Source organism: Liolophura sinensis, chromosome 9, assembly GCF_032854445.1.
Source record: "Liolophura sinensis isolate JHLJ2023 chromosome 9, CUHK_Ljap_v2, whole genome shotgun sequence".
Lineage (NCBI taxonomy): Eukaryota > Metazoa > Mollusca > Polyplacophora > Chitonida > Chitonidae > Liolophura > Liolophura sinensis.
In genome coordinates, this window is record NC_088303.1 from 19,038,352 (window position 1) to 19,066,277 (window position 27,926).

At 39.8% G+C, this 27,926-nt stretch overlaps 1 protein-coding gene across 1 annotated transcript; it reads right to left on the reverse strand.

Moving 5' to 3' along the window:
• Positions 1-465: 465 nt before the first annotated feature.
• Positions 466-27,703, reverse strand: LOC135474928 (Y+L amino acid transporter 2-like). The gene is made up of 11 exons (XM_064754620.1): positions 26,717-27,703; positions 21,737-21,958; positions 12,394-12,519; positions 10,767-10,866; positions 10,007-10,051; positions 9,403-9,526; positions 8,859-8,962; positions 8,102-8,198; positions 6,540-6,707; positions 5,155-5,332; positions 466-3,451 (listed from the first exon to the last, which is right to left on the reverse strand). Exons 1-11 carry the CDS (start codon positions 27,063-27,065, stop codon positions 3,336-3,338), a joined length of 1,629 nt encoding a protein of 542 aa, XP_064610690.1. The 5' UTR covers positions 27,066-27,703; the 3' UTR covers positions 466-3,335.
• Between the last annotated feature and the right edge of the window lie 223 nt (positions 27,704-27,926).

The following is a 27,926-nucleotide window of genomic DNA, read 5'->3' on the forward strand; positions in this document are numbered from 1 at the left end:
GCCATGCCTCGCGCATGAGAGAAGTTAAGTCGTATTCCGGCAGGTTATTTCTACGAAACAATTACGCCTAGGTCAACGGTTAGAATCCAAGTCTCTCTGGCCTGCCGGATGCTAGAAAAGGGAGGGTTGTCAATAGTGAGTCTAATCATTTACTGTCAACGGTATACTTTGAGACTCAGGTTCACGAAACTGTTTTAGACCTAACTCAGACTTAGTTTAAATTCGAAACAGTTTACAGCTCTAAAATTGTTATTTAGTTTAGGAATTTATATTTTTAATATTTAGAGCTGTCATAAGCTTATATGATAAAATTGAAAATAAGTTCTTGAGATCAAAAATAAGTTCAGGGATTATACCACAAATTAAGACTACTTCTGACTTAAGTCTAAGAAGTCTTTGTGATTCTGGGGCCTAGTGGACTGGATCATTTTAGGATCATAGAAAAAAGTTGTCAACTGAAGACAATTTTCTAAAATATCCTTTATTGTATAAAAATTCTAATCTTCACCTGACAAGTTAATCTACATCCCACATGATAAGTACGTATTACTCATTGGCTCATTATACAGTCAAACGTGTATAACTGGAGAAATCGGCATCTGGTGATACCAGCTGTGCTAACAGGCACATGTAACTCTCACGGTGAGAGCTCACCGATGTAAAACAGCAGTAAACTATAGAACATAATTATATTTATTACAGGGAGGAAGTCGACAATTTTCATTAACGTACTGCTATGCTGAATACAAAATTGCTTTATTTGGTTCGTATTGTCGTAATTACAATGTATTTCGACGTATGTATATGTCTTACATTTCAGAAAATATCTGATTCGTACTGACCACAATACACCCCGTCTCCACGAGTTTCGGAAAGTCAGTTTTCTGCACATCTTAAAGTATCATAGCAAAAGACTGCAGGTCGCCTTTCTGAAACGCGACAGAAGCGAGATACGAACTTACGCGGCGTTATATACAATATGTAGATTCGTTCACCGATGAGGTACTCCGTAAATGGAAAAGTGACGTACAACATTTGCAGTGAGACAGGATGGATTGAGCACACTATATTGATACAAAACAAAAACAGAAAGATTCCAAGATGTGAACCAGAAGATCTTTCAATAGAAAAACAGATAAAACTTCAAAAACTTTATCACATGTCGATTTATAGAAAACCCATAACAAGTGGGGTTAACATTGCCTCTTAGTGCATATTGCCCCCGAACCAATAACTAATAACAATTTGGTGTTGGTTTAAGTGACATTCAAGACAACAATATAGTTAGATCTTTAGTTTCGTTTGAAAAAATCAGTGGCGCCAGTAACTAAAATCTGTATATACATATACAAACATATTTACTTGGCAAATAGGTACAGCATGACTAACAATACAGATGTCACAGTCCGTGGTCTAAAGTAGTAGAATTAAGAGACACTTATATATTAATACCATTCTGACAGCATTCCAAACGAAGGCAAATGGAATTTAAGCACGATTGAATTAAAGTTAATACTTGGCGTAACTCTTGTTTAAGTGGTTTAACAACCACAACAGGTAAATGATAATGACAATTAAATGATTTTAATTCATAAATCACCATTGTCGTTGGTCGACAACTAAAGACAGGAATCATGCGCGTTTATAAAACTGGACAAACAACTTTGTTTAAAGTAAAAGAAAGCTATAATGGGAAGTAAGGTTTATCATACAGACAATTGAAAACTATGCGTAAAAATACTTTATTTAACTTTTCAGATTTTTAAGAGTGTTGAAAAGTATTGAAATATTTTCATAGTAAGGTGGGTATAATTAGCCAAATTGGTGGTATCTAGGAATTCTGACGTCACATCGCCAGTTTTTCCTGATGTTTACCAGAAGGAAGGAATTTTTGGAAATGTTTTATCAGTAATATTTTACTCGTGGGTAAAAAGAATTATTCCAACATTCAATGTTGTGATTAGAGTTGGAAAACTTCCTGTGAAGTCCTATACACGAGTTCCTAACCTCTGATGGTATGGTCTATAAAGCCCACCTTGGAATTCAAATGTCTTTTCCTTTAAGATACTTACAAAGTAATTACAAGTGGAATGTGACGGAAGAGATGTACAACAAATGATAGTTAACCGATTAAGAAACAGTTACGATTAGAGGGACTGTTTAGAAGAACCAGAAGACAGGGTGCAACAAAGTGTCAGCTTGATGGATGCACCACGATTCATTATCCCGATTTACCCCGGTTATCGAAAACCCCATTATCCCCAAGTTACCAAGCATTCAAGTATGAAAATATATGTTAACCTCTGTTAAACTGTGAAACGTATACAAACGTGGGGAAAAATTACTGTTTGATATTTAAGACTTTACCATACATTATGGAACCTTGGAGTGAGAATTTAGTCTCCAGCTTAAACCCTCAACCTACAATAAACAGTCGGTTCTAATAGGGGAACCTACAACAAGCCGAGGGTTCAAATAGAGGAGCCTCCAACAAGCCGAGATTTCCATCAGAGGAACCTATAACAAGCCGAGAGTTTAAATGGAGGAACCTGCAATAAGCCAAGGCTTTTTAATTGAAGAACCTACAACATGCCGAGGATTCCAACAGTGGAACCTACCAGAAGCCAAGATTCCAATAGATTCCAGTAAAGGGACCTCCAACAAGCCCAGGATTCAAAAAGTGAAGCCATCAACAAACCAAGGATTCCAATAAAGGAACATGCAACAAGCCAAGGATTCCAATAAAGGAGCCTACTGTATGTCATTATAACTGTGTTGGCACTAGGATGAGCTGCCTTGGAAATTCCGTATCTTTGTACAAAAGGGAACACTTTACCAAACCACAGCTTTGGTGCGTTGCTAAAGGCATTTACATGACAACCATTTACCCTAAAAAGCATTCGCTAAATGAGTCTCTGGCTTGGAAATTCCCTTTCACACTTTGGCGTACAGTTCCGATAAGCATTCATCTCCACGGAGAAAACGGGATGGGAAACTAATACACAGTGATGAGGTTCATTTCCTCAAATCAGCTCTACACAACCGTACAGACAGGCCTCCGTGATTGAACACTGCGAACCGCCGTACGCTGAATCCATCCCGGGTAGCGTGAAATCGGAGAGCTGTACCACGCGAGCTGACAGATCCGTCTGAGCGATCCCCTGTAAGGCCACGTTCAATTCTTTTCAGGATAATATCAATAATATCGACCACCCATAAGTAATTCACACTCTCATCCAGTTTTCACGCTTAAAATTCACTCGAAACTCTACTACCATGTGGAACTGTTGAAATGAACGTGACTGGGAATATAACCGGTTAACACATGCTGATGGTCAGTTATAGGCATCGTACACTCCATAGATGTCGAAACCGTCGGACAAATCGTCAAAGTTCACCTCCTCACAAAAAGCACAGTTGAGCAACTTTTGGCAAAATAAGGTAAGCATATCTAAAACAGAAAAAACAAGAAAAGCGGAAATTAATTTTCCTTTGCACTTGTTACGAGGTTTTGTATGCAACACGGAATTAAGTATAAAACGGAAATTAAATTGTGGTGAGTTAAAAAAAAGTCCTCTTTTTCTCCTCTTACATTTAATTTTCTCTGCCTTGAGTTTAATTTTTTCATGCTGCATTAGCTCAATGGATAAAGACTTTCAGAACAGAACACTTTCAACACGCATTGCCAGCCGCACATTTGAACCTTTTTGTCTGTCCATAGTCCTCAACAGATACAGCTACATGTTTGGTGTAGAGAATGGCTTAATGTCGCAGCCAAACCAGCGAGACCAGCCCCGTATTAGTCAAGCAACTTAAGACTAAAGTCATAAAGTGCTATTCCTTAAAAAGACAAACTCAGAACAGGGAGGAACTCAAATAGTGGTTAAAACTTTGTCCTACAACAAAGAATCAGCGTACAAATTTTAAAATTTTTACTTTCTCCATAGCAGAACAATGTATATTACTCACAATTTCAGTTCTTTCCCGTTTGAGTTTGGCTTTTTACGGACTAGCAATTTATGACTTTAGTCTTAAGTTGCATGATAAATACGAGACCTGGACTCGCCGAGGATCGATCTTATGGGACATTAGGTGAATGAGTCTACCAGGTCACCAGCATGTTTCAGTTCAAATATGTACAAAGGTAGACTGTAGTACCATCGTTGCCTTAATTCTGCCTACATTCTACATGTAATATGTTTTTGGCGTTGAGACTGTCCCTTGTTAAGGATGTAATGCAGCACACACTGCAAACATTTCTGATCTTAATTCATTTCATACTCTGCAATTTTTTCCAGCACACCGTGAGGGTTAGTGCACTGTGGCAATGTGATTGACGTTAAATCGCTGGCACACGTGGTGTCACGCTTATTCCTGCCTTTCAATCGGAACTTTTGGGTTCCCACGCACTGGGTGACCATACGCGGTGGATGGATCTTGTTTGTTGAAGACCACCTGCATTAAACGAGCATGCGTGGAATTCAGGCTTGGAAAGGTCCGTTAATAACATGCTAAAGGTCGGCGATATGCCAGGTTTTCTCCACTCCACAATCTGCCGTTGCCTAGAAGTCAAACATTCTTGCGCATGGCATTTCACGATAATCAAATCAGAAACAAAATCTAGGTAAATAACCAAATTATTGCGATGTGCCTCAAGGTTATTTTTGTATTTTTTAAATACATTAGGATTAGCAAACATGTCCTTAAGATAAATACCGTGTTCCCTTCTTACTTTGTACGGTTCCTACACACCACTATATAATATACAACATTACACATAAACTATTTCTCTGCTATCCAGAATCCAATAATATCTTAATGCTAGCTGAAAGGTTTTGTTTTACGATGCAGATTTGATTTAACCAGATTAGGTGTGTCGGGAACCTGCGGGTTTCCTCCGAGCTCTGCCCGATCTCCTCCCACTATAATGCCCGGTTTCCTCCCTCCGCCGTCGTATAAGTGGAACATTCTTGACTACGGCGTAAAACATCAATCCAATAAATAAATAAATTCCACCACAATGCTGGCTGCCATTGTGTAAGTGAAATATTGTTGAGTACGGCGAAAGACACCAATTAAATAAATACATAAATTTAATCACATCAAGACTAGTTCCAAGAATCGGCTAATTTCCAAGGACAAAACAATACGTACCACTCCATCGTTTCACTTTGCCCCTCCTTTTTGAGACGTTCATGGCGAAGAAATATAAAGGAATACCGAGTAGACAGACTCCAAGGCCTATTAAGTTTGCGATGGGCTGTGCATAAAATGACACACCCAACACCAAAACACAGGTTACCACAAAGAAGATGGAGAAGAAGACCGGATACTAAAAAAAGATGCAAACAAGACTTCAGTATTGTGACGAGAAAATATTGCTGGGATTCAGTTTACTACCCCTTCTGTTTTATACCCTACTTTTGATACAAAATAGTGGAAATCTCTAAGAAGACATGAAATACAACTAGATGTCAGTTCTACAACCTCATTTAATGTGTTTAAATAAAACATCTGGACCCGGTTTCTTAATACTATCCTTAGGCAGTGTTTGACTTACATTTTGAAAAGCACTCCATGTTGGACTACCGCAAAAAACTACCGACTAAAACATTTTACTGAACTTAAGATGTTTGGTGAAATCGGGCCTTGATTCAAATGCATGGGTTAACTGGTTAACTGCACTCCTGATGTCTGTAAATACTAAGTATTGGAACTTTACATGTCACAAAAATACACTGAGGGAAATCATGACACAAAAACCTAATGGCAATGTGCGTTAACTCAAAACAGGATCCAACGCGCAACAAACTGGTACTACATTAGCAACTTTAATGTGGAGAGAGTCGTGTGTTAAATAGAGATCACTCTAACCCAATAAACCATATAAATCGTCTTCCGCTTTTTCCATTCACCCGTAAAGATCGATATTCAGTTAAACAGTGCCTTAAAATGCATTGATATGTAGTGTCTAGATCACTGGTCACATACTACTGACCTTTCTCAATGGCCCGGCTGATCGCCATACCATTGCTGAACTACTGCCAAGGCGGCGTTAAGCCCTAATCATTCATTCTGTGGACTGATTACCCTTGATCCGGTGCTGTCTGCATACATCGGGATAATGACTCTTTTGGAAAAGCAGAATCAATGACACGCCAGCCGCAGGCCAGAACAGTTAGGACAATAACATTTTCAGTTGTCAATGCGCAGGTAAGTGTTTTTGAATGTTGAGACCAGATTGACAGCTATGTAATTGAACAGTTAAGCAAACGCCATCTGTCACCGCATGGCAAACACTTCTGGCACAAGCGCCCTCTGGAAGGTACACTTATCTCCCTTGACAGACATAGTTAATAGTTTTAGCTCGTCCCTATGATTAACCCAACAACCAAATCAAATAACGCGCAAAGCCACTTGGTTTGTTTGCCCTTTCTACTGAGGGCGCTAGTGCTTAACACTAAAATGCAATTTGGAACACTAGCTCCGTCTGGTGGGTAGTGAAGGGACAAACATGCTGACAGGCCTTAGAGCCTTACCCGCACAGTGTCCGTTGTGTCATTCATCGGCCCCATTCTCCTCTCCTTCCACCTCAACCAGATCAAACCCAGCACCGGCAAACCCAGGCTCCCCCAGCGGATGAAGCCGTAGTACTGTATGAGAGACTGCAAGTCACTGACGAAGAACATTGGAAGAGTCAGCATGCACTGGAAGATAAAAGAAACTGTAGAAATAAAACATTTTTAATGCTACAAAGCGTATTCTAGCCTTGTGTGACAGTATACTGTGGCGATGACAAACTATATTTAGAGCAAGGAAGCTAATGTTGATATATAAATACATTCACTGTGACCATAATCACTACTTGCCAAGACTTCAGCGGCAATCAAGGCCGTAAAGGTCGTGACATATTCGAGCGTTTATTGTACGAGTGTTTTGCGAAAATAACTCATCATCGCAGAGAACATGGCTTGTCACAAACTGTCAGTCTACACGAGTATTAATATGTCTATATTTTAAAGAAGTATTTATACGTTTTATATATTTATTTATTTATTTATTTGGTGTATTAAGCCGTACTCAAGCATATTATGCTTGAACGACGGCAGCCAGAATAATGGTGGGAGCAATAAACGACCATCAGCAGGTTGCTGGCAAACCTTCCCATGTACGGCCGGAGAGGCAGCCAGCATGAGCTGGACTTGGACTCTATTTATACGTTTTAAAATAACAAGGTACATACACATAACGTGAAGTAGGGGAGGTAGTTGCATGTCAATATATGTTCTAGCTGGGTACGAGTCCACATAAAAGGAATGCCAATGGGCTCAAATGTGATATATATATATATATATATATATATATATATATATATATATATATATATCTGTGTGTGTGGGTGTGTATATATATATAGCTATTCTATTCTCAGAAAGGCATCCTTATCCTCAAGCAAGCAGGCTTACCGCAACACTGGCATGTGGCTGACCGGATTCGCCCAATTTATACTTCACGGCGATCAAATATTGCGGAAATCTAGAGGTATACCGCCAGGGGCTTAAGACCGATTATAGACGCTGTACAGTTTGGCATCAAACCAATAATTAAGTTGCCTTTAATCACGGGAATGATGCACAGTGACCCGTAAACAGATGGGAGTGATGGAGGCTTTTGACCACGAGCTTCTTCTCAGCAGAAAGGTATGTGCCATCTAACATTGTGTAGTTCACATCAACAGCTCTATACAGTGTATTTGAGTTACTATCATTTCTCAGCACTTATTTCACAAGAAAACTGTATACGTTTGACACAATAAAATGAGAAGTAGGCAGATGATACCTGGAGGAGGGTAGAAGAATGGAAACAACTAAGTACTAAAGTACTACTGGCTAATAGAGCAGCGGTGAAATTACCACTGACTTTTTCATCAGTGCAATGACCATTGAATAGTATAACAGTACAATGTCACTGGCCAGTATCATAGACCAATATGCTCCCTGGTCAGAGTAGCAGTACAATATGATTACTGGCCATCATAAGCACAATGTCCGATGATTAACATAGCCTGCAGTTAAACTTAATTCAAGAAATTTTTACTTACGTTGAAAATCAAAGCTGGTTGTGGAGTTAAACGTTTGATGTTGAGCAGAGCCAAACATGGTGGAAACTCCTTTTCCCGGGCACTAGCATAAAATGTCCTACAAATAAAACCGTTTTCGCTTAAACCAAACATTATCAGGTGATCTGAAACGAATTCACAGGCTTAGGCTGAAAACTGAAAAAAGAAATCTCCTCTGGAATTGACAAATGTAAACTGTATTATCACGAGAGTCCAAATATAGTTCAATCATTCGAGCTTACGTTTTGTACTAAAACAATATGGTAAAGAGTAATATGCTTACAGTAAACCGGTATAAGAAAACACGATACTTCTCTCAGTAAACGTTTACTGCTTCTGTCATACCAATGCTTTAAAATAGCTCAGACTGCAGGTTGGAAAACTATTTAACTAAGACAAGATACAGATAATTTAGGCATGCATTCACAGGCCCATTCTGACAAAGGCTCAAGTGGAAACCTGCAAAAGAGAAGTGTTCGAACATACAAGAGGAGCCTTTATCTTAGACCGAACACATGTTCCTCATCATCATTAAATATCATTGTGCATTAGAGTCCATTAGTGATTGTGATCACGTGAGTGTGTTTACTAAACAGACTATATTTCTGCTTAGATTGGAACTGACCTGTTCAGCCTGACACCAGTGAGCTCATGGAGAGCTCTTAACATTCGACAAAGTATCAGATTGCCTCTCTGTTTGGAACAGCCTCACAGCTGTTGAACATTGCACGAGGCTTACCTGCTGGATGTGAACACTCCGACATTTTGAGCACCGATGACAGATATGGCCACAAAAACAGGAATGGTCCAGTAGATCCTGCCCAGTTCCCGGTCAGCAAAAGCCTGTATTGACAAACAAATTACTAATGAAAAAGCCAAATGCACTTACTTCATTCCCCAAATATTCTAACACGAGATGGTGGCGGGGCTTAATTTGTTGCGGGGCACACTTGCTAGGTAGATACATTGAAGGACAAAGAGAGAAAAGGCAACAGCTGGACAGCGTATACAGTTTATCCCATATCTGATTCAAAATGTACACTTGTCCCTAAAGTCCGGAAGAGGGTTCTTCGTCATAATGCACCTTTAAAATATCAAAATTATTCAACCAATTATCACTGAATTTCATTTATGAAAAATACATCACTGTTTATGATATACAGATATAACCATGAATTTTGCTGAAAACTAACAACTTCGTTAAGACAGAATTGGTAACTGATAACAAGGTTTATTGGTAGTGGACAAGGGTGGACATGGCCGTATAACCTCAAACAACTTACAACGGCCACGGCATCAACCTGGAGTATTTCTTGTGGAGTTAATACAGCGTGATAAGCGATGTTTGTCAGCAGATATACCACCGTGGAAATGGTTAAACCCAAGAATATTGCCACAGGTAGAGTTCTGCAATAGAAAACCAGATCTGATCAGATTGTGTGGTTTTGTGGCTTCTCTGCTCATCTAAACAGTCATTCCAGGGGTATGTATGGTAGATGTGACGTTAAAACCAGCAAGAAACTGAGATAAGATGAACCAGGTCCGGATCTGTTATCGGCCTTCCAGATCAGTGCTGTGGCTTCTATCAGCAGATGCCATACCTCCGTCTCTGGATAACATCTCTGTACAACAACATACCCGGCCAGGTTGGAGAATAGCTGATAACAATTGCCAGCCAGCAAAGCCTAGTCTAAACAGTTAACCAGACGTGGTTACGTATTAGATTACTGAAAGCAGAAAGGTTCGGAACACTAACATGGTATAATAATTTGTTTGAACTTTCGGTTAGAATCCTATTAATCGCACAGCAGAAACAATGGAGTACTGAAATTGTAGTTATAGTCAGAGAAATATGTAGCTGTATTCAAAGAAAGACTATAGCTTTACCTTCGATGATCTTTCAGTTCTTCCGTCACAAAATTCAGGTAATCCCTGTAAGAAGAATAGTACGTAAATAACAATTAACACGAACGGACAACCAGGTTGCACTATTTAATAACAAAACCATGGAACCTGTACAGATTACTACCTGGTAATGTTGATATCGGCTCTGATATTGGTCTGAGGCCTGTATCAGTCCCACTTCATCAAAGGATGAAGACTGATACAAGCCGCGCGCATTAACAGACTGTACTGTAATTATCATATATCCATCGCGTTAGTATCAAAAATTATGGCATTTCTGAACGCCAATACTTCCTAATTCTCACCCGACTTTAAAACGTATAAATCGTCACAGAAATCTGCTCGTATACAGTCTTACATGTATTTGTACAAGCTTTTTTATTTAGTGGATACACGTTTAGAATATAGGCAAACAACAATGTTGGTATTCTTTCGTGAAAATCGAAAAATTGGAAGATTGTTGAGGGGCTATTGTGACTTTATGATACCACGTACAACATTCTTTGCAAGCAAGGACAAATATTAAAACTAAAACAAATAAACAACTAAGATAAATAAATAGCAGACGCGTCAAGAGTTACCATTCTATATCATTAAATTAGAACATTCAAGGCATGACGCAAGTAATGGCCTTGTTCAACTACACAAACATCCACGTTTGATATATATTACATAAAACACATGGTTTACAAAGTCGTGGAAGTAATACGTAAACTCTATTAACTGGAGATACAAAACTCACCAACCGCTATAAGCATACAGTCCAGCATAGGCACCAAGGGCAATATCCCCAATGTTATTCGATGTTCCCTCAAAGGGTTTCGTAAAGTTTTCTACATCTCCTGAAAATGAAAATGATATCAAATGGTGTAAGAAGGCCTTTTTACAAGAGATACTGTGTAAATATGATCCACCACGATTTACAGCAAAAATACCCAAATCAGCCAGTTCATATATAACACAGGTGTTATTTTTCATTGACATATACTTAGGACGAAACACCCGGCGGACAAAAGCCCTACGGACTAACAAACATGATGTCAAATATTTGTTGACGGAAATTCATATAGTGTTTTCCATCTAAAAATTTGTCATCAAAATGTATCCCAGTCTTTCACACGGGTTCAACAGCTTTCCTCTCATTAGCGTTGTACACGTACGTTTAAAATTTATGTTTTATTGCCCGAAATCCGGAAGAATAAATACTGGCTGCATGTTTCTGAAGATCTACACTCGGAAAGATCGAAATATTCCAGTTTTGTTTCTTTTGGTTTCTGAATTTAAAACTATCACTGCTAAAAGTATTTGGAATCAACCATTTCCTTTAGAGGTGTTAAGCTATAGCATGTAAATTATATTTCCGGGATAGGACACGTGTAATTGTAGACTTCTTTACTTTTCAGATAAGACGAGGTCGAGCATTTATGTAACTGAGAGATATATCTCTTTCCGATGTCGTCAAAAACGGTTAGAATACATGGAGGTTGATCTGTTGACTACAAACATGTATTGAAATCTGAAACGTCAAGAGAATGTTTCAAGTTTTCTCAAACAAGCAAACAACTTGTTTTCCATTCTCCATATACACTTAAATACTGATCGAGGGCCTAATGTCGGCTGGGATCTTGTCCGTCCACCACTTAGGGCATGGCGCTCAGGATACGGCGGGCTGTTACGTTTATTTCCTGATGCAAGGCTATATATCATCACAATTCATAACTCAGTACCACAATGGATGCTAGTGGTTAGCATGCTAGCGCTGCACAATGACACAGGAGCCTCTCACCAGTGCGGTCGCTGTGAGTTGAGGTCCAGCTCATGCTGGCTTCCTCTCGAGCCATACGTAAGAAGGTCTGACAGCAATCTGCGGATGGTCGTTTGCTCTACCCGGTTTCATCTCAACATAATGCTGACCACTGTCTTATAAGTGAAATATTCTTGAGCATGGCGTCAAACGCCAATCAAATAAATCAATAATCATTACCACAAGTATGTTTTCTACGTTGTTATTTGTGAATTCTGAATTTTTGAAAGTTGTCTCTATTTTGTGCCCATGTTTTCACGCTTAACCCACCATTTATTGTTGGAACAGCTCGTGTATATGCGTGGGTGCACTTTACACAAGAATTACAAGAGGGTGTTTTTGTTTTCAAATAATTACAGCAGTCACATTACAGAGATTCAAAATAATCAGTACCATGTTGAAAGAATATAAAGTTGTGGCCATCTTAATACGACGTGTCGTATAAGAAAATTATTCTTGAGTATTGAGAAAACGCCAATGAAATAAATAGATAAATCATCTAAATCCTTCGTGGTAGATGTACGCCTATGCATATGACTTACTGGTGCATTCAGCACGCACTCACCTTCAGCAATGTTGATGAATCCGGCCACAATAATGATGACAAGGGCCGTCAGTTTGCAGGCAGTTGTAACCACCTGGAAATTTGACCCCCACTTGACCTTCAGACAATTGAGGTAGGTAAGAATACCTGGAAAGGGCAGATATACAGATAAGCAAGTTACGTCTTACACAGACAAAAACAACCTGAATTGAATGATGGTGATCATAACCGGATGAAAACAGAGAAATACATCATAATATCAAATGTATGCAGGTATGAATGCTTGGGGTTTCACGTCTTCATGTGTCACGGCGAGCCAAGGTCGCCAAAGTGCTGCTGCGACTGAAGTACCATGCCGGAGACACCCATCCAGTCACATTATATTGACACAGGACCAACCAGTTCTGTTTTCTTGCTGTAACCTCTCGGTGCTGTGCGCCAAGCGAGGCAGCAACAAGTGCCGTTTTGAAATGCCTTGGTGTGACCCGAGCTGGGAATGATCCCGGGTCTCCCGACGCTGGTGGTACTGTTAATATGTTCTTGAATATTGTGTTGAAATCTTCCTGACTTAACTTACAGCTATACAAAAATCAATCATAAAAGAGGCGTGCTCTATTTTTTCCAGGTTGTTTCCCAGTAACACAGGCGAAACTATGTAGTAAATACTATGCATTTGTAGTATAAAATGTATACTGATTTAAGTGTCAAATAAACCCAAGTGGGAGCATGGTATCCATCAAGCTATTCTCCCAGGCCACCCTACTAATTACTAAGACGGAAATCAAGAGACGTAGACTAAAAATCAATGTAGATAAGTGGAGATTTTGCCCCAGGGGAGATGATCTGCTTTGGTTGACCCATCAGTTATCAACATCGTATTGTATAGGTTTTCGTGCTCTAGCATTTGAGCGCAAAGGTAATACCAAAACAAGGGAAGGATTGTCTCTACAAGAAAGGATAACACTGGAATCAACGTGATAGGTTGCTGGGGGAGAGTGTCCAATGCGCTTTAACCTTATTCATCCATGAGGACTCCCGTTTCCGTCCGGCTCCGGATGCAGGGCTACACGATCGTCTAAATAATGCAAACCGTGTACCGTTCAGAATCCGGCTATACGCTCATTACGAATCTCACACGGAGAGAAAATGGCCGCAGGAAAAAAACATTAAATGCTGGTAATCCTGATGAAGTCACGGCTGAATTACGGAATTAATAAGGATGTGCGATATTATCGACGGCTATATCACCGGAAAAGGGGTTTGGCTTGAAAACGGATGTCATTTAATAGTGTGATCAACTGGCCATTATCATGTTTGGTGGTGAGTTCTAAATATAAGTGAATTCTTCAGTAATTACGGTTTGCCTACATGAAACTGTCGGGTATTATTGAATAATACGTTTGTGTTAGTACTGAGGAAGTTTAACTATTTCAAAAGCCGTCACATTCTGTTAAACTGAGTTTATCATTGCAACTTCTAGCAGTTATACGGCCATTCCTTTCATTACCACACTGTAATTTTACAGTGAAAAGTGCTGGCAATTTTGTGACCAGTTCTTTTCATTGTAGATTTACAAGATGTGTTGTTTAATGTTTACACCCAAAATAGTAGTATATTTGCACATATAACATATACTCCAATGCAAATTTTAAAAAATCTTCCTATCTACCAAAAAAAAAACAGTGTACATTTACAGCAAAGTGCACTGTAAATGCCAATCCGCTACAGTTACAGACAATGCTGTAAATACACATCGATTAGAGTAAAATTACACCACATAGGCCTAGGTGCAGAATTGCGCTGAAAAATGGTGTAAAATATTTACAACATGATTTATTGTAACAATACACAGTGCTTCAGGCTGTGAAATTTGCACTCAATTCTTACAGTGCATATTTACTACAGTTTTTCCATCTCCTGATGTTGCCTGTTTATGTCAGCATCACGTGATAGCATAACATCCACTGGACCACCTAACCTCGCACTACGTCGCCGACTATTGGAGGAGCGTTAAGGGCCTCGTCACCTGACATATATTCACATTCATAACCAACAATAGCTGGCATTCAGCAACAATGTGTGGGTCTGTTTTCTCTTCCTTTGCTCAATTTATAATAACCTACACCATTGTTTCAGTTATATAACGACGATCGCCTCCCATTAGAATGAATGAATGAATGAATGCTTAGGGGTTAACGCCGTAGGAGCCTACTTAACAATTTTTCAGTCATATGACGACGACGAGTCATTAGGTTTGTGGACACATATTGTGTCTTCGTGTGACAGGGCGAATCCATACCGCTAAAACGCTGCCGCCACTGAAGTATCATGCCAAAGACACCAGACATGACATCCCTCCCCATCCAGTCACACTATACTGACACCGGGCCAACCGGTTCTGTTAACTTGCTCTAACATCTCAGTGCTGAGCGCCAAGCGGGGCAACTACAAATACCATTTGTAGTATTTGAAGTCTTTGGTATGACCCGACCCAGGTTTGATCCCTGATCACCCGACTTCGAGGCGGACGCTCTAAAATTAGGCTACCAAAGCGGTCTCTCCTTATAGAAGGTGCAGACTTATTACTGCCCTAATGGGCATGCCGAAGACCCCAAAACAATCAATCCAATCAAATTATATTGACACATACTCAACAAGAACGTGAGCAATCCCCTTTACGTTTACTGCCAAGCAGAAGGCACTAAGACTGCCGATGTGTCCAATGTTTAAGACATGCCCGATATTTACCTTTGTGCACAAAAGGTGGACGCTGTAGCCCCTCAACCTGCATTGTCTACAACTGGGGTAGCTTCTCCCACATAACGGCTGGATTGACCTTTGATCTCTACTTACTACATGAAATATTACTTTAGCCGTTTGTGCACAAATCGTCACCTCAAAGACAGGAATCAGTGAACAACAGACTATACAGCTTTGGTCTGAATCACTGAACAACACACTATACAGCTTTGGTCTGAATCAGTGAACAAAAGACTATACAGCTTTGGTCTGAATTATTTCAGGCAGCAAACGTTTCCCATTTAAAAATACAAAAATAGGACCTATTCAAATTGAGAGTTGGTTTGGGCATAGCAGATCGGCCCAGGATCTGTGAGGTCACAATCTCGAATCCCGCTACAACAGGTGCGTCTGCGGTTTTAAGTCAGAGGTGCTTGAGGTGTGCTAAACTTAATGGTTTAACCTGGGTAGTATTATTGCGTACAATATACCTGATGATCATCGTGTAAGTAAAAAGAAGTTCAAACCAATACACCTAAAAGTATTCTGTCTGAGTGGTGTTATGTAGCTCCAGCTGTGTGTGCAACATGTGGTTCCCATATTGTGGTAATGCAGTATACTACCACGTGTAGAATAGATTTAGCCATGTCCAGACCTAGCATTACAACCTTTGCCATGTGTATCAGTACTCGATTTAGAAGGGCAAAAGGAATCCAAATGCCTTACTTACACATGCTTGAAATGATCATCGCAACTTGTCAGTTAGAACGTTTTAACTATAATTAATGCAGATAAACGATGCAAACTGAAAAAAATCAACATGGAATTTCGAATTTTTTGCAACGGTGAAGTCAGTTTTAAACCTGAAAAACTATTTTATTCTTGATTCAAGAAATCGACGAATTGATGCACTTAAAGTAGTTTGTTGACGTGGAAACGCCATCTGCTACGTTTAATTTCGGAGCAATTTGTGCCTGATTGGTTCATTGGGGATTGCAAAAGTAAGAGCATTGTGGCGGATGAACCGTCCACTACGCTGATTGGCTCACGGGTGTTTACAGTTGGCCGGTTCCACAAACAGTAAATACCTTGAGATAAAAACACGTACCCAAAAGACGGGCAGATGTCATCAAAAACCGGCCTCACAGAAGACAGCCTCCAAGCAGTTCAATGTTTAGTCAAAAAAGCAATATTCACCTACCGAATACCACTTAAACTGCACGCAACCTAAAGCTTTTGAGCCAAAGGGAACGGATTGAACTGAAGGCAACTACGTGTAGGTCAATCAACATCAGCCCAGCCCTAAACACATATTGTTTGTGAATTTGTTGCGAATACTTCAATGTATTTATTTATTTGATTGGTGTTTTATGTTGAACGCAAGAATACTTCATTTATACGACGGCGGCCAACATTGTGGTAGGAAGAAACCCGGTACCCCAGGGGAGAGCCACGACCATCCTCAGGCAAATAAGGAAGACCATAGCCAAGCTGCATTTTGTTTAAAGACAATATAACAGAAAAAATACCACGGTATAAATCGTACAGTGGATAGGAAAAATTAAACGCTGAATCCTTGCTCTTTTTCTATTGGAGAAATACTTAATTAATTTTAGCAAAATGTTTGTATGCACTAAAACTAAAAGAGGGGATAAAATATTGATTTGCAATACTGGATGTTTCTATCACATTATCAGTGCACGCCAGGGATCCGAAGGGACTTAACGAAGACTAGCAAGACTGAGCCGCTAACAAAGTCCACACTAGACTCCATTAGATCACCCAGTTTTCCGAACACACCATTATCTATTAGACAACTTTGAGGCTTCTCGCTCCCAGAATAGCTGAGTGTTTCAGAGCAAATCGTATTGAACTGTATTTGTTGAAGCTTCATTAAGGCGATTTAATGTCGAATATAAATTATATCTTTATTTACAGTGCGAATTAAGTTGTGTTCAGTTGTAATATATAGGGAAATGCTGGGGAAAGGCAAACAATACAACTTTTCTTTGTCATTATCGAACAGTTTAATGCTGTGAGCCAGCACTTTGTGTTCTGGCATAATCCAAAATTTAATCTAGTCCCTTAAGCAGTACTTTTGGACTCGGTTAGGAACCAGTTCACCTTCCTGTTTCCGTCAACACATTCGGAACGTGGAAAACATCGAAATCAGTACACACCGTGCGGACGCATTTAGTTATTCTAATTTCTGCGAACATATATAAGAAATTACTCGCAATTTTTGGTCACTTTTCTTAGGATATGCCATAGAAATAAATCAGTCAAAACTTCACACGTGGGTGGAACATCTCATTCCTAAGAACATATATGGGATATAGCTGAAGTCGCGTTTTTAATAAACACATTGCAAAATATATGTAGATATATTTTTTCACAATGAAGTTAGAAGGATATTAAAGGGCAATATCTCCGCTTGACAGCAGCCCGACAATACCTCCACTATAATATAGGCTAGCTTTCCATGGTGCTATGGCAACAGTGTTTACAGTTTGAAGTAGAGGTGGCATTGTCCAGACAGGAGCATTAGCGATTTTACCAGAATGTCACTGTATGTGTACTGTTATATGAACGCTGTCTGTGGCAGGTGCCAGGTGGCTAGCCCATAGCCTTGATCATCGAGGTGATAAAGTGTGTTTTCTGGCGATGTGCAAGTACTTAATCTATAGTCTGGACCTCAAGCCTCTACCACGTTCCCATGATGCCACTTACGTTGTACGGTAAGCGTGGCACAGTTCTCATACTCCAGTAGATGTATAGCTCTACACTGATGCACGAGATCTTAAACGATAACATTTAGAAGCAGTGTCAATATACCGCAAAAAAAAAAAAGATTTGTTGAAAAGGGATCACTACAAGGAAAGTTCTTCGAACTAAAGACATTCAAGAATTCTCAGCATCAGAATTATCTTACGTTTTATATTCGTTGTATAATACATTATGACTATACATATACATGATATATTGCTTGGTGGCGTTACGCTTATATATTCCGCACCCCCACCCCCCCCCCCACCCCCCAATACCCCCTCCCCCACCCTCCACCTTGTTTACCATGGTACGCATTAAACTTCTCTTGAACTGAGATGTTCTTCAAGGTTTCATGGGTCATACACAGCCTACTACTCTTGTTTATGGGCCCTAAACAATTTACCATAACTACCATTTTGGCATCTTGCACTGGATGGATATAATAATTAACCTACATCGTACTACCAGCAATGATCACTCCAGGAATCTGACAGTGTTCTGTCTCAACTAGATGAGTTTGTCACATAGATTTGAAGCTACGTACATGAATTCTTCACACTTTTCTTGTTACATGTCCCGGACGTTTGTCTTTGGATATAAAGCAAAGATTACACCTCTATAATTTGGTATCGACACCACTTCAAGTTCTCTTCAGTGAGCTGTTTTTGTTTGTATCAGTATCGCCCAACATCAGGAATTTCCTTCCCATCTGTTGCCTCCACAGTGAATCAGCCCAGTCTCATAGAACATAGTCTACTGGCTTCCAACAGTTTCAGCCATTTCTTTTCACACTTTGTCCTTATCAATAAAACAGAATCTGTGGTGCAGCATCAATCTTTTTGGTCTGTTTACAGTGGATGTCGTCCTTTGTATTGATTCCTCGTCTTTCACACTAAAGATTCCAGGTTCAATCATAAATAAATGATACACTCAACAGAAAGTACTCCTTGAGATAGCACTGTGTGCTTGAGTGTTGGGACCAGGTATCTATATGTGCCAGGCACACGAGGGCGATGTAGGCATCGAATCAGCTCATCCGACTAGAAACGTGTATATAACCAATTAAACTTGATTTATTGGTACATGGACAATGGCTGGTTTGATAATCCACCCTTCAACTGGTAAAATCGAACATGTTTATGACAGACATGTCATGTCGCGAGTGGGCATACGAAGTCACACAGAAACTAGTAATTGGTTTATCGTTTCCTCCAGAGACATTGATTTAAGCGCAGATCACTTCACCGTGGCAATACCAATGACAAATATATCAAATACCACACAATCAAGAATTCCATATCATAGGAAATGGAAGTACCTGTAAAAGTTGACAGCCTATAACGATACTGTTGTGCCGATCTAACAGCCGTGATACACTTGTCAATCTACCTTCTGTGGAAAGGATACATCAGCAACAGGCCTGACGCGCACGGTTTTGCTTGCAAAGGTTTAGAGTAATAAGCCTGGCAGCCTACGGGTTATCCAGAAAGTTTTAAAACAATATGTCTAACAAGTTTTGTTTTGCATACAAAGTATGAAAACAATATACCTACACGTTTTGTGTTACATACAACGTCTGAAAACAATATGCCTGACATGTTTTATGTCGAATATAAGACTTGCCTTACAGATTCTGTGGTGTATACACTGTGGGTTAAGAAACAATATGACTGGTACGTTTAGTGTTGTATCTTAGGTTTTATAAAGATGGACCTAAGCCTTTTAAAACAATGGCTTTAACGTGTTTTTTGTTGTATTATAATGAATAAAATAACTGTCCAACATAAAATGTGTTGAAAACTGGTATTTTCAAACTCAAGAGAGTGCATCCATGAACACATTTTATGCTGCTACATGTAAAAGATGGTACAAACACATGCTCTGCTGTACGTCAGGTTTCATAGCAATGGACGTATAACCCTTTTAAAATAATGGGTGTAACAGGCTTTTTACAATTTTTTTAAAAAGAATTGTCCTACAAAGACTGGTGTTTTCAAACCCAAGAGTGTTAATTTTCTCTGAATACCTTCAGAAAAATGATATATATTAAATTGTAACTACGTGTAATATTAATGCAGTTATCTTACCTAATTATGTATAAGTCATGGTGATAGGGGGCGTGTAATTTCTTAACATTCAAGCATTTACATGAACAGATATTATAAACCCATCTAACCTTCTAAAAGACCGTATTTCACCGGTTACGTGTGACCATTTGCAAGAAAACCCAGTGTCGTCACTGTTCTGGCTTTTCACTCTATGCTGTAAGTCTTTTACATTTATATCCACAATGAAATGCTACTCACGTATTTGATGGGATTCACCTCAAAAAAAAACAATCTAATCTGCGCTCTTTGTCAGCTTCAAGATTTCGTTTCACAAAAGTGTTGACTGTTTCCTGAATTTGGCATGTTGACGTGACACTTTCCTCCGACAGTCAAGCTACAAATAATCTGATGTAAACGTCAAACTTATCCACAATACTTTACCATGTCCAGCAAACACAATCATACGAAGATTACTTGTTTTTCAGAAGGTAACTTTAGTAACCATCAACAGGCTGGCCGAGGGCTGGTTTTCACATTAGGAGGCGGTTTCGTGCTGAGCTGTAAGGGATCATATAGCTGTTAGGATGCCAAAAACTGAGTGCGTCTGCACCTGATTATGTAAGACATCATAAATGTGCACTAGCAGTCTGTCTACAGCGAACAGACTTATACACTCACAATGCAATGTGTAGAGAACTCCTGCGATTGTATTTCACAAGTTCCACTGTGCTGTAACTACTGAGGATTAGCACTTTTTGTTTACAGGATTCGTTTCTGACACATTTCTATTAGTTTCTGGATTTCCTGATAATACATGGTACAGTCGGTTGTTTTGCTCCTTTTGGCGGGGCATGGATTGGTACGCTCTATTCCACAGTACACTGCAATATTCGTACACAGGTATATATAATTTTTCGCTGGTCTGGCCAGTGAGTGAGTGAATGAAAGTCAGTCCTGTTCTTGCATCGACCTGGATTCATCAAAAACTGATGGTTTTGCATCAGGCATCAAAATGAATGAAATAACAGAGTTATTTAGAACTTAATTAATCCTCAAATAATAACACTCATCATTGCAAGTTGACCTAGTTGGCTTAATGGGTAAGCTAAGAAAGGGGCGCGTCTCTGTCCGACAGTCTCGTGCAGTTTACTTAAGTTCATCTGTATGAGAACAGCGTGTGTCGTTTTGTCGGCTCACTGATACATGCATACAGATTTTCGCGAAATACGCAGACAGAAGTATCTGTGAATTAATGAATTAATTCGGACTGTATATTCCATGGATGAGCTGGAAGTATATGTATGGACGTTAGATTTGGATGACAACTTTATAAGTTCTTCGAGTTGTAGTAAGATGACAGTTTTCCATTTTAGTGTCTGGGCGTTAATTTTGTGGTGCCAGTGGAATTGCTGAATAGTTACACTGTTTCATATTTGAGACGTGGTCACCTAACGTACACAAATTCAGCCGGACTCCAAATATCATATTCAGGAGGACTGAATGTAACTTTACCCAGTGACAGAACATCCAGGCCAACTGATTCCATCTGTCAAACAAGAACCATTATGAAGTGTTTGACGTTAGGGTGTGTATACATTTATTTATATATTATCTAAGTTTTAATATACGCATACATTCCTGTACTGTTTTGTGTGTACTGTTAGTCACTGAAATAATATTTGAATTATTTCAATAAATAGAATTGAACTGAATAATCTAATGCTCAAAACGTCGAGCTCATGGTAAGCTGTTACCATGAGCTCGAATTTGATCGCTGTTTATATAACAATTACGACAATGGAACTTACAGAATGTTGCAGCTGCAACCAGTCTCTCAGATGCATATGGAATACGCAAACAGTTCCCGAAGGCCGGCTGTATGACGTATTTGGCAAAGGTGAGACAGCCAATGGCTCCCATTAGAGGTCGTCTGACGATAAGCTCAATCCATAGGTACAAAAACCCCATCAGGTTTCCCATGGATTCACGTAGGTAAATATAGGCACCTCCAGACTTCGGAAATCTTAGGCCTGAAAGATAGAAGAAAAATAGCTATTAACGGCTAAAACTGTATTTAAGCGTCAGATGTTGTGCGTGTTTGATGATAAATTTCGGTTTATTACTTTGCTGGTTTGTGCAGTTGCTCTTTTCCGTGGTACTTCCTATTTTGTAGGAAAATGTTGACATTCTTGAAAAAAAACGGTTATGTTTTTGAATAATGCATAGGCGAAGTCTTTTATGGCATTCATTTGTTTTACTATGTTCGTCTTTAACGCCATTCTCAAAACTGCACCACGGCGTTGGCCGGAGAAAATCACCACTCTTCGTCAGCTACCTGTTAAACATCCTGACTTAATGCTGCCAAAGATTTTACACCTGGGCACAAGTCGTCAAAAGGTGTAACTTCTAGAAAGTTCATTTAATTAATTCTGCAAACAGCTACACTTCCTACACTTTTATAATAGCAAGGCCGCGTGAGTACGTTAGTGGAAGCAGTAGAGCTTCCTGCTTGACACCCTGGAAATTCGCTGATGGCTCCCGATTTATCTGAGTTCACAAATCAGCTATGACTACAAGCTAAAAAAAAAACATTACCCGTTTAACATGCTACTTTTCGTTTCCTGTTCTAAATACCACACAGCTATTAGCTATCACATATTCTGAAGATTTATGTCAGCGTATAATGAATTATGTAAAAGGCTCCTCTATGAACGTGTATATAATACAGTTACGTCTTCGGCGAGATAACCGCCTTAGGCTGATTAGTGTGTCGTTGTTTTCCTCACATCCGTGCTGAAATCTTCCCGGGGGACATATACATTTAACGTGCCTTAACGCGCTTATATTCAATGCGTGCATCACTAGCATCTGACACGGCCTGCGGGCGTGCATAGAAATTAATGCCTTTAAACAAACCGGTTTAATAAATGACGTTACGGCATATAACAAAAAGCATTCCTGCACAATAAAAGATTTTTTTTTCGTTGTTTACCTGTGGTTAAAAAATAATATGCTCCGTCAATCATTGTTCACTTCTTGGACTATGAGAACAAGACTTTTCCACCGAAATCTTGCCATCGATAGGTCTAACGCAAATTCTGTGGACCGCAAAGATACAGCGGCGTCTGCATTGCCAAGAAAATCTTTTGTTTTCGACAAAAGAATTTTTTAATGAGTTCCAATTTTCAGAAAAATGCTCCGCTAATCTACACAGTTTTGTTGATATAAAATAACATTTACCTTCGAAAAGTCAGTTAACAATTAGAGGGAGTGTTTTGATTAAGGCCAGCAGCCATATAAACAACAGCAGCTAAACAGACAAATGAGAAATAGAGAACACGCGACTCTGTACATATAGTTTAGACTCAACCACACAGTTCGGTCTAATAACACTGCCCCGACACTAGAAACGTTGCCAAAGAGATATGCCTGTTATTTGGGGCAGACCTTTGTGGAGCAGGAAACCAGGTTAGCAGGTCGTTGTTGGCGAATTCCATAAGTATAGCTGTGAGTCCTACCACTTAGTTCCGGTCCACAGTTTAAATAGCTTAATCAATGCCTTACGGTCTTAGCTATTGGAGAATAATACAGCAATCCTAATTTCAGTAATGACATGTGTATGTTGGCCTATACATGATTTAATAGAGGAAATCAATCATCGTTTAATCGCCAAGCTGCTTTTCCATTAATAATATATAAGTACTAATGTATCACTATAAAACAGACTCAGGTTAATTTCTTTAGATTAGAACCGAACTTTAGAAACTCTAATGCTTATAAGATTATACTGGATAGTTTATATTCTGTAAAGTTAGAGGTAGCTTTGAGCGATATAAAATGAGGCTGTATAGTTTTCTCCTCAATGTACATCATTCTACCATATAAAACGAGGTTGTGTGATTTTCTCTACAATGTACAGCTTTCTAATTTCAAAATGAGGTTTTATGTTTTTCTCTATAATGTTAGAACAGTTTTCTACAATATAAGATGACGTTCTACGGTTTTCTCTACAATGTACGGCTTTCTACATTAAAAAATGAGGTTTTATTGTTTTTTCTACAATGTCAGACCAGCATCTTACAGTGTAAACCGAGGTTCTGTAGTTTTCTCTGCAATGTCAGACCAGCATTCTACAGCATAAACTCAGGTTCTGTGTTTTTTTTCTACCATGTCAGACCAGCATTCAACAGTATAGACCGAGATTCTGTGGTTTTCTCTACAATGACAGACCAGCATTCAACAATATAAACCGAGGTTCTGTGGTTTTCTCTACAATCTCAGACCAGTATTCAACAGTATAAACCGAGGTTCTGTGGTTTTCTCTCTAATGTCAGACCTGCATTCAAAAGTATAAGCCGAGGTTCTGTGGTTTTCTCTACCATGTCTGACGAGCATTCAACAGTATAAATCGAGGTTCTGTGTTTTTCTCTACCATGTCAGACCAGCGTACAACAGTATAAACCGAGGTTCTGTGGTTTTCTCTACCATGTCAGACCAGCGTACAACAGTATAAACCGAGGTTCTGTGGTTTTCTCTACCATGTCAGACCAGCACCTGACAGTGTAAACCGATGTTCTGTGGTTTTCTCTCCAGTGAATACTTCTCTCACCACCGTTACCGTATGTCGTCTTATGTTTTCTTTCGTGAGAAACATCCGCATTATGTGGCCAGATATTCTTTATACCCCACTCTTTTCATACAACTAATGTCATATCGCAAAATAAAGTAACTTCGAGGCAAAAAAATACAAAAATGAAGTATATTTCAGATAAGAGACCATCAACCCCTGTTTTCTAGGAAAATAGTCCGATACATATATGTATATTGGGGGTCTGTAGTAACACAGAAAGTTTCAGTGACGTCACAATTATATTTTTACTTGAAATAGTTCGTATAATGGTTCGTTCGGCGAATGCATCCATAGATATACATGTATACGTATGTAGTATGATGAAGTCTAGCAGTCTGTGTGTGCTAAATGGCGAAAACCTGAAATGACTTCACTGGTCCCAAGATGGCCATATATTAAAGGCCATCGTTGAGTCCAAAGTTTCAAATGCATTTTACTGAGTTGAAAAAATTCTTAAAAAAATAAATTTCATTTCAACATATTTTCATCCGACATATACTTCACATTAATGTTTTCTTTGCCTTTAAAGTTGAGTGTACAACACAGATACTACATTTCTGGTCAGACAAATCGATCGTAACAGAAGAATACAGTAATCCAATCTTGTTTCTTATCGCTTTTCTCGAGAGCATTTTACTTATACGACCCGGGTGGTCAGTTTTACGGGTCACAACCCATGTAAACCAGAGTTCTTGAAAGTAGTTCCATGTGAATACCATTCTAAAGATAAATGATCTCCAACTGACTTCATTTAAAATGACCTAAACGAACTAACGGATGTCGAGCGCTACTTGCCACCAATGCTCCAAGATCGTGGAAGCAAGCCAAACTTAAAATTCCGTGATATACTGAACGAACTTTACATCAAGTACCTGACCCATCACTGTAATTACTCCGTCTACTTGTTTCGAATTGGCTAGGTTATATTGTGCAACTTTAATTTTGTTGTTTGCACGACGATAAACATAGATCAGTCAATACCTGTCGTTTAAGTTTTTAGGTGTGTCAACTTAGGATATCAGTGTCACGCTGTTGCGTTGCTTTTTGTTACATGTATATGTATTTATGATATAGTAACGACGTTATGGCAACAGAGTTACGACATTATGGCAACCGAGATACGACGTTATGGCAACGGATTCACGGCAGGCCTAGCTGTTCGAAAGTGATTTAGGAGTTAAGATCGGTGTTATCTTAAATTTTAACTAAAGTGTCATTAATTTCATGTAAGGCTAAGACCGGTATTAAGGTTTAAGTCTGACTTAACTTTCCATGCGAGGCGAAGATAACAAATGTGACTTTAAAGTGTAATATTGACCTTGACTGCACACCAGTGAAACCCCTCTGGGTGAAGCAGACCAAGGGAGATGGATGTGTAAAGCGTGCTGACCACTCATGCCAGCTTCTCTAAACTGTTCTGGGATTCAAAGTAGTCGAAAGAGTGCGTTTTCTCTCTCTTCAACATACACAGGCACCTGTCAACTGGTATAAATAGAACTCCTTACCCATATATCTACTACATGTGCGCGGCTTCAGTGAGTGGTGGCAATCCAAACATCAACATACACATACATACCGCATCTGCTATACATGAAACATTGCTATACAGACTATACGTAGTGTAAAAGTTTGTGTTCCTAATGAAGTAAACGATTTGGACGCTAAGTGGCCCGCCGGATTGGTTCTTCCTGCTTATTGCATACACTTTGTCAAAATTGTACGTTGTTTTCCTTCTTTTGAGTACGGCGTAACACACCAATCAAGTAAATATTTTTCTTCTTTAAATTTTGCCGTACTCCGTATTTATACAGGATTACAGGGTATTATACTGCACTGCATATATTTATGCATCAGTGTATGTATTCCTGTGGCAGACAGAGCTTGCTGATCATGTTTCGATCAGCATTCATATTAGTCAAACTTCAGCAGCTCTTTATTGTCGTAGAAAGCTCATAACGGTGTAACCTGACTCTAGCCACATCTGGCTACACATCCAGTTTTCTCTAGTGGGACAAGCTGGAGCCAGTAAACACAGGGCTGCCTCATTCAGAACCAAACCACCTTACAGGTCTTAGCCTTACCATCTGCGCTCAATGATAGGCGTAAAAAGTCGATATAATCACCTATACATACATCAAAGAAAGCAAGTATGACTTACCTAACTCTGCATAGGCGATTGCCCCTGTGTAGCTGAATATCCCACAGGCCGTCCATAATATAATGGACAGTCCGACCGAGCCGGCCCCGCTCAGTACTCCCTTGGGGCTGACGAATATTCCCGCCCCGATAATTCCTCCAGCGATATAGCTGGTGGCTGCAACGATCGAGACTTTCCTTGGTATGTACAAAACAGAGTCGTCGTCGTCACCATAGTCGTCGACGATCAGCGGCTTGCTTTGGCGCCTTTTGGCAGAGAAGGCGGGCATGTCAGTCGGGCTGCTGTCAGCTGGCTGCGAGTCCGTCGATCCCGAGTTGCCCCTTCGGCTACTTACCCTGCTGCTACTCATATTGATAATCCGTACCCCCTCACCCACTATCTAAATGTATCAGCATTAAACAGCTCTAAACAATTTACCACAAACTGGGTCATATTGCTCTATCTTCCCCTCACTCTACATACAAACTTGACATTTCTATTACAGCCGCCAGGGCGTTTATCAGCGCTGAAGTAAACCCGTCGAGCTGAGCTACCACGACCAGCAAAAGGGTCCGGGGTATTCCAAGGCACACATGAGCAGCAAGCGGTAAAGCTGGTCTGTTCTGCAGATGTAATCGTGAACCGGGTAGCTGCAGCGAGCCGTCAAGTCCGTCCTTCGCTGGCTTCTAGCGTCTTCGACCCATGCAAGTCCTTCGTTGGCCGCTTGATAAACGAGACCGGGTGTTGTAGTTGTTATGAATAATATTTTCCGCCTCTCCGGTAAGAAAGCTTTAATATGCCTCGTGTCATCTGTCGTCTTGTCTCACGTTTAAATGGCTATGTCGACTTTTCCTCCAAAGAGAATTACACCCCAAAGAAAACCAAATTCGTAACCATGGAAACCTCTAAAAACTTGTCAACGAAAGGCAACTTGACTGAGGAATTAAATGAAATCCGGAAACGCTCAGCCCTTTGTTCCGTCGCTCGTGACTCTCTGAGCCAATGTCGTCCTTCTCTGCATGGATTTGTGTGTCTAGAGCCCAGTCCTGCGAGGCCCTATACAAACCGACTCCCTTTGATAACAACATCAACAAACGCGTATCTGGCCAGAGCGGTGACCTGGCAATGTGACGACGAAATTAATCCTGTGGGCTCGGAGAGGGGCTGGCTACCTGGTGGACAGCGGAAGAGCCCGGACGAAAACTGACGACCTATGACGCGCGCAGACTCG

Coding starts and splice junctions, on each gene's coding strand:
- LOC135474928 (XM_064754620.1), bottom strand. CDS start 27,065: ATGAGTAGCAGCAGGGTAAGTAGCCGAAGGGGCAACTCGGGATCGACG. Junction 8,963..9,402: donor AGGTTGATGCCGTGGCCGTT/GTAAGTTGTTTG, acceptor TTGTCAATACAG/GCTTTTGCTGACCGGGAACT. Junction 3,452..5,154: donor CAAAGTGAAACGATGGAGTG/GTACGTATTGTT, acceptor TTTCTGTTTTAG/ATATGCTTACCTTATTTTGC.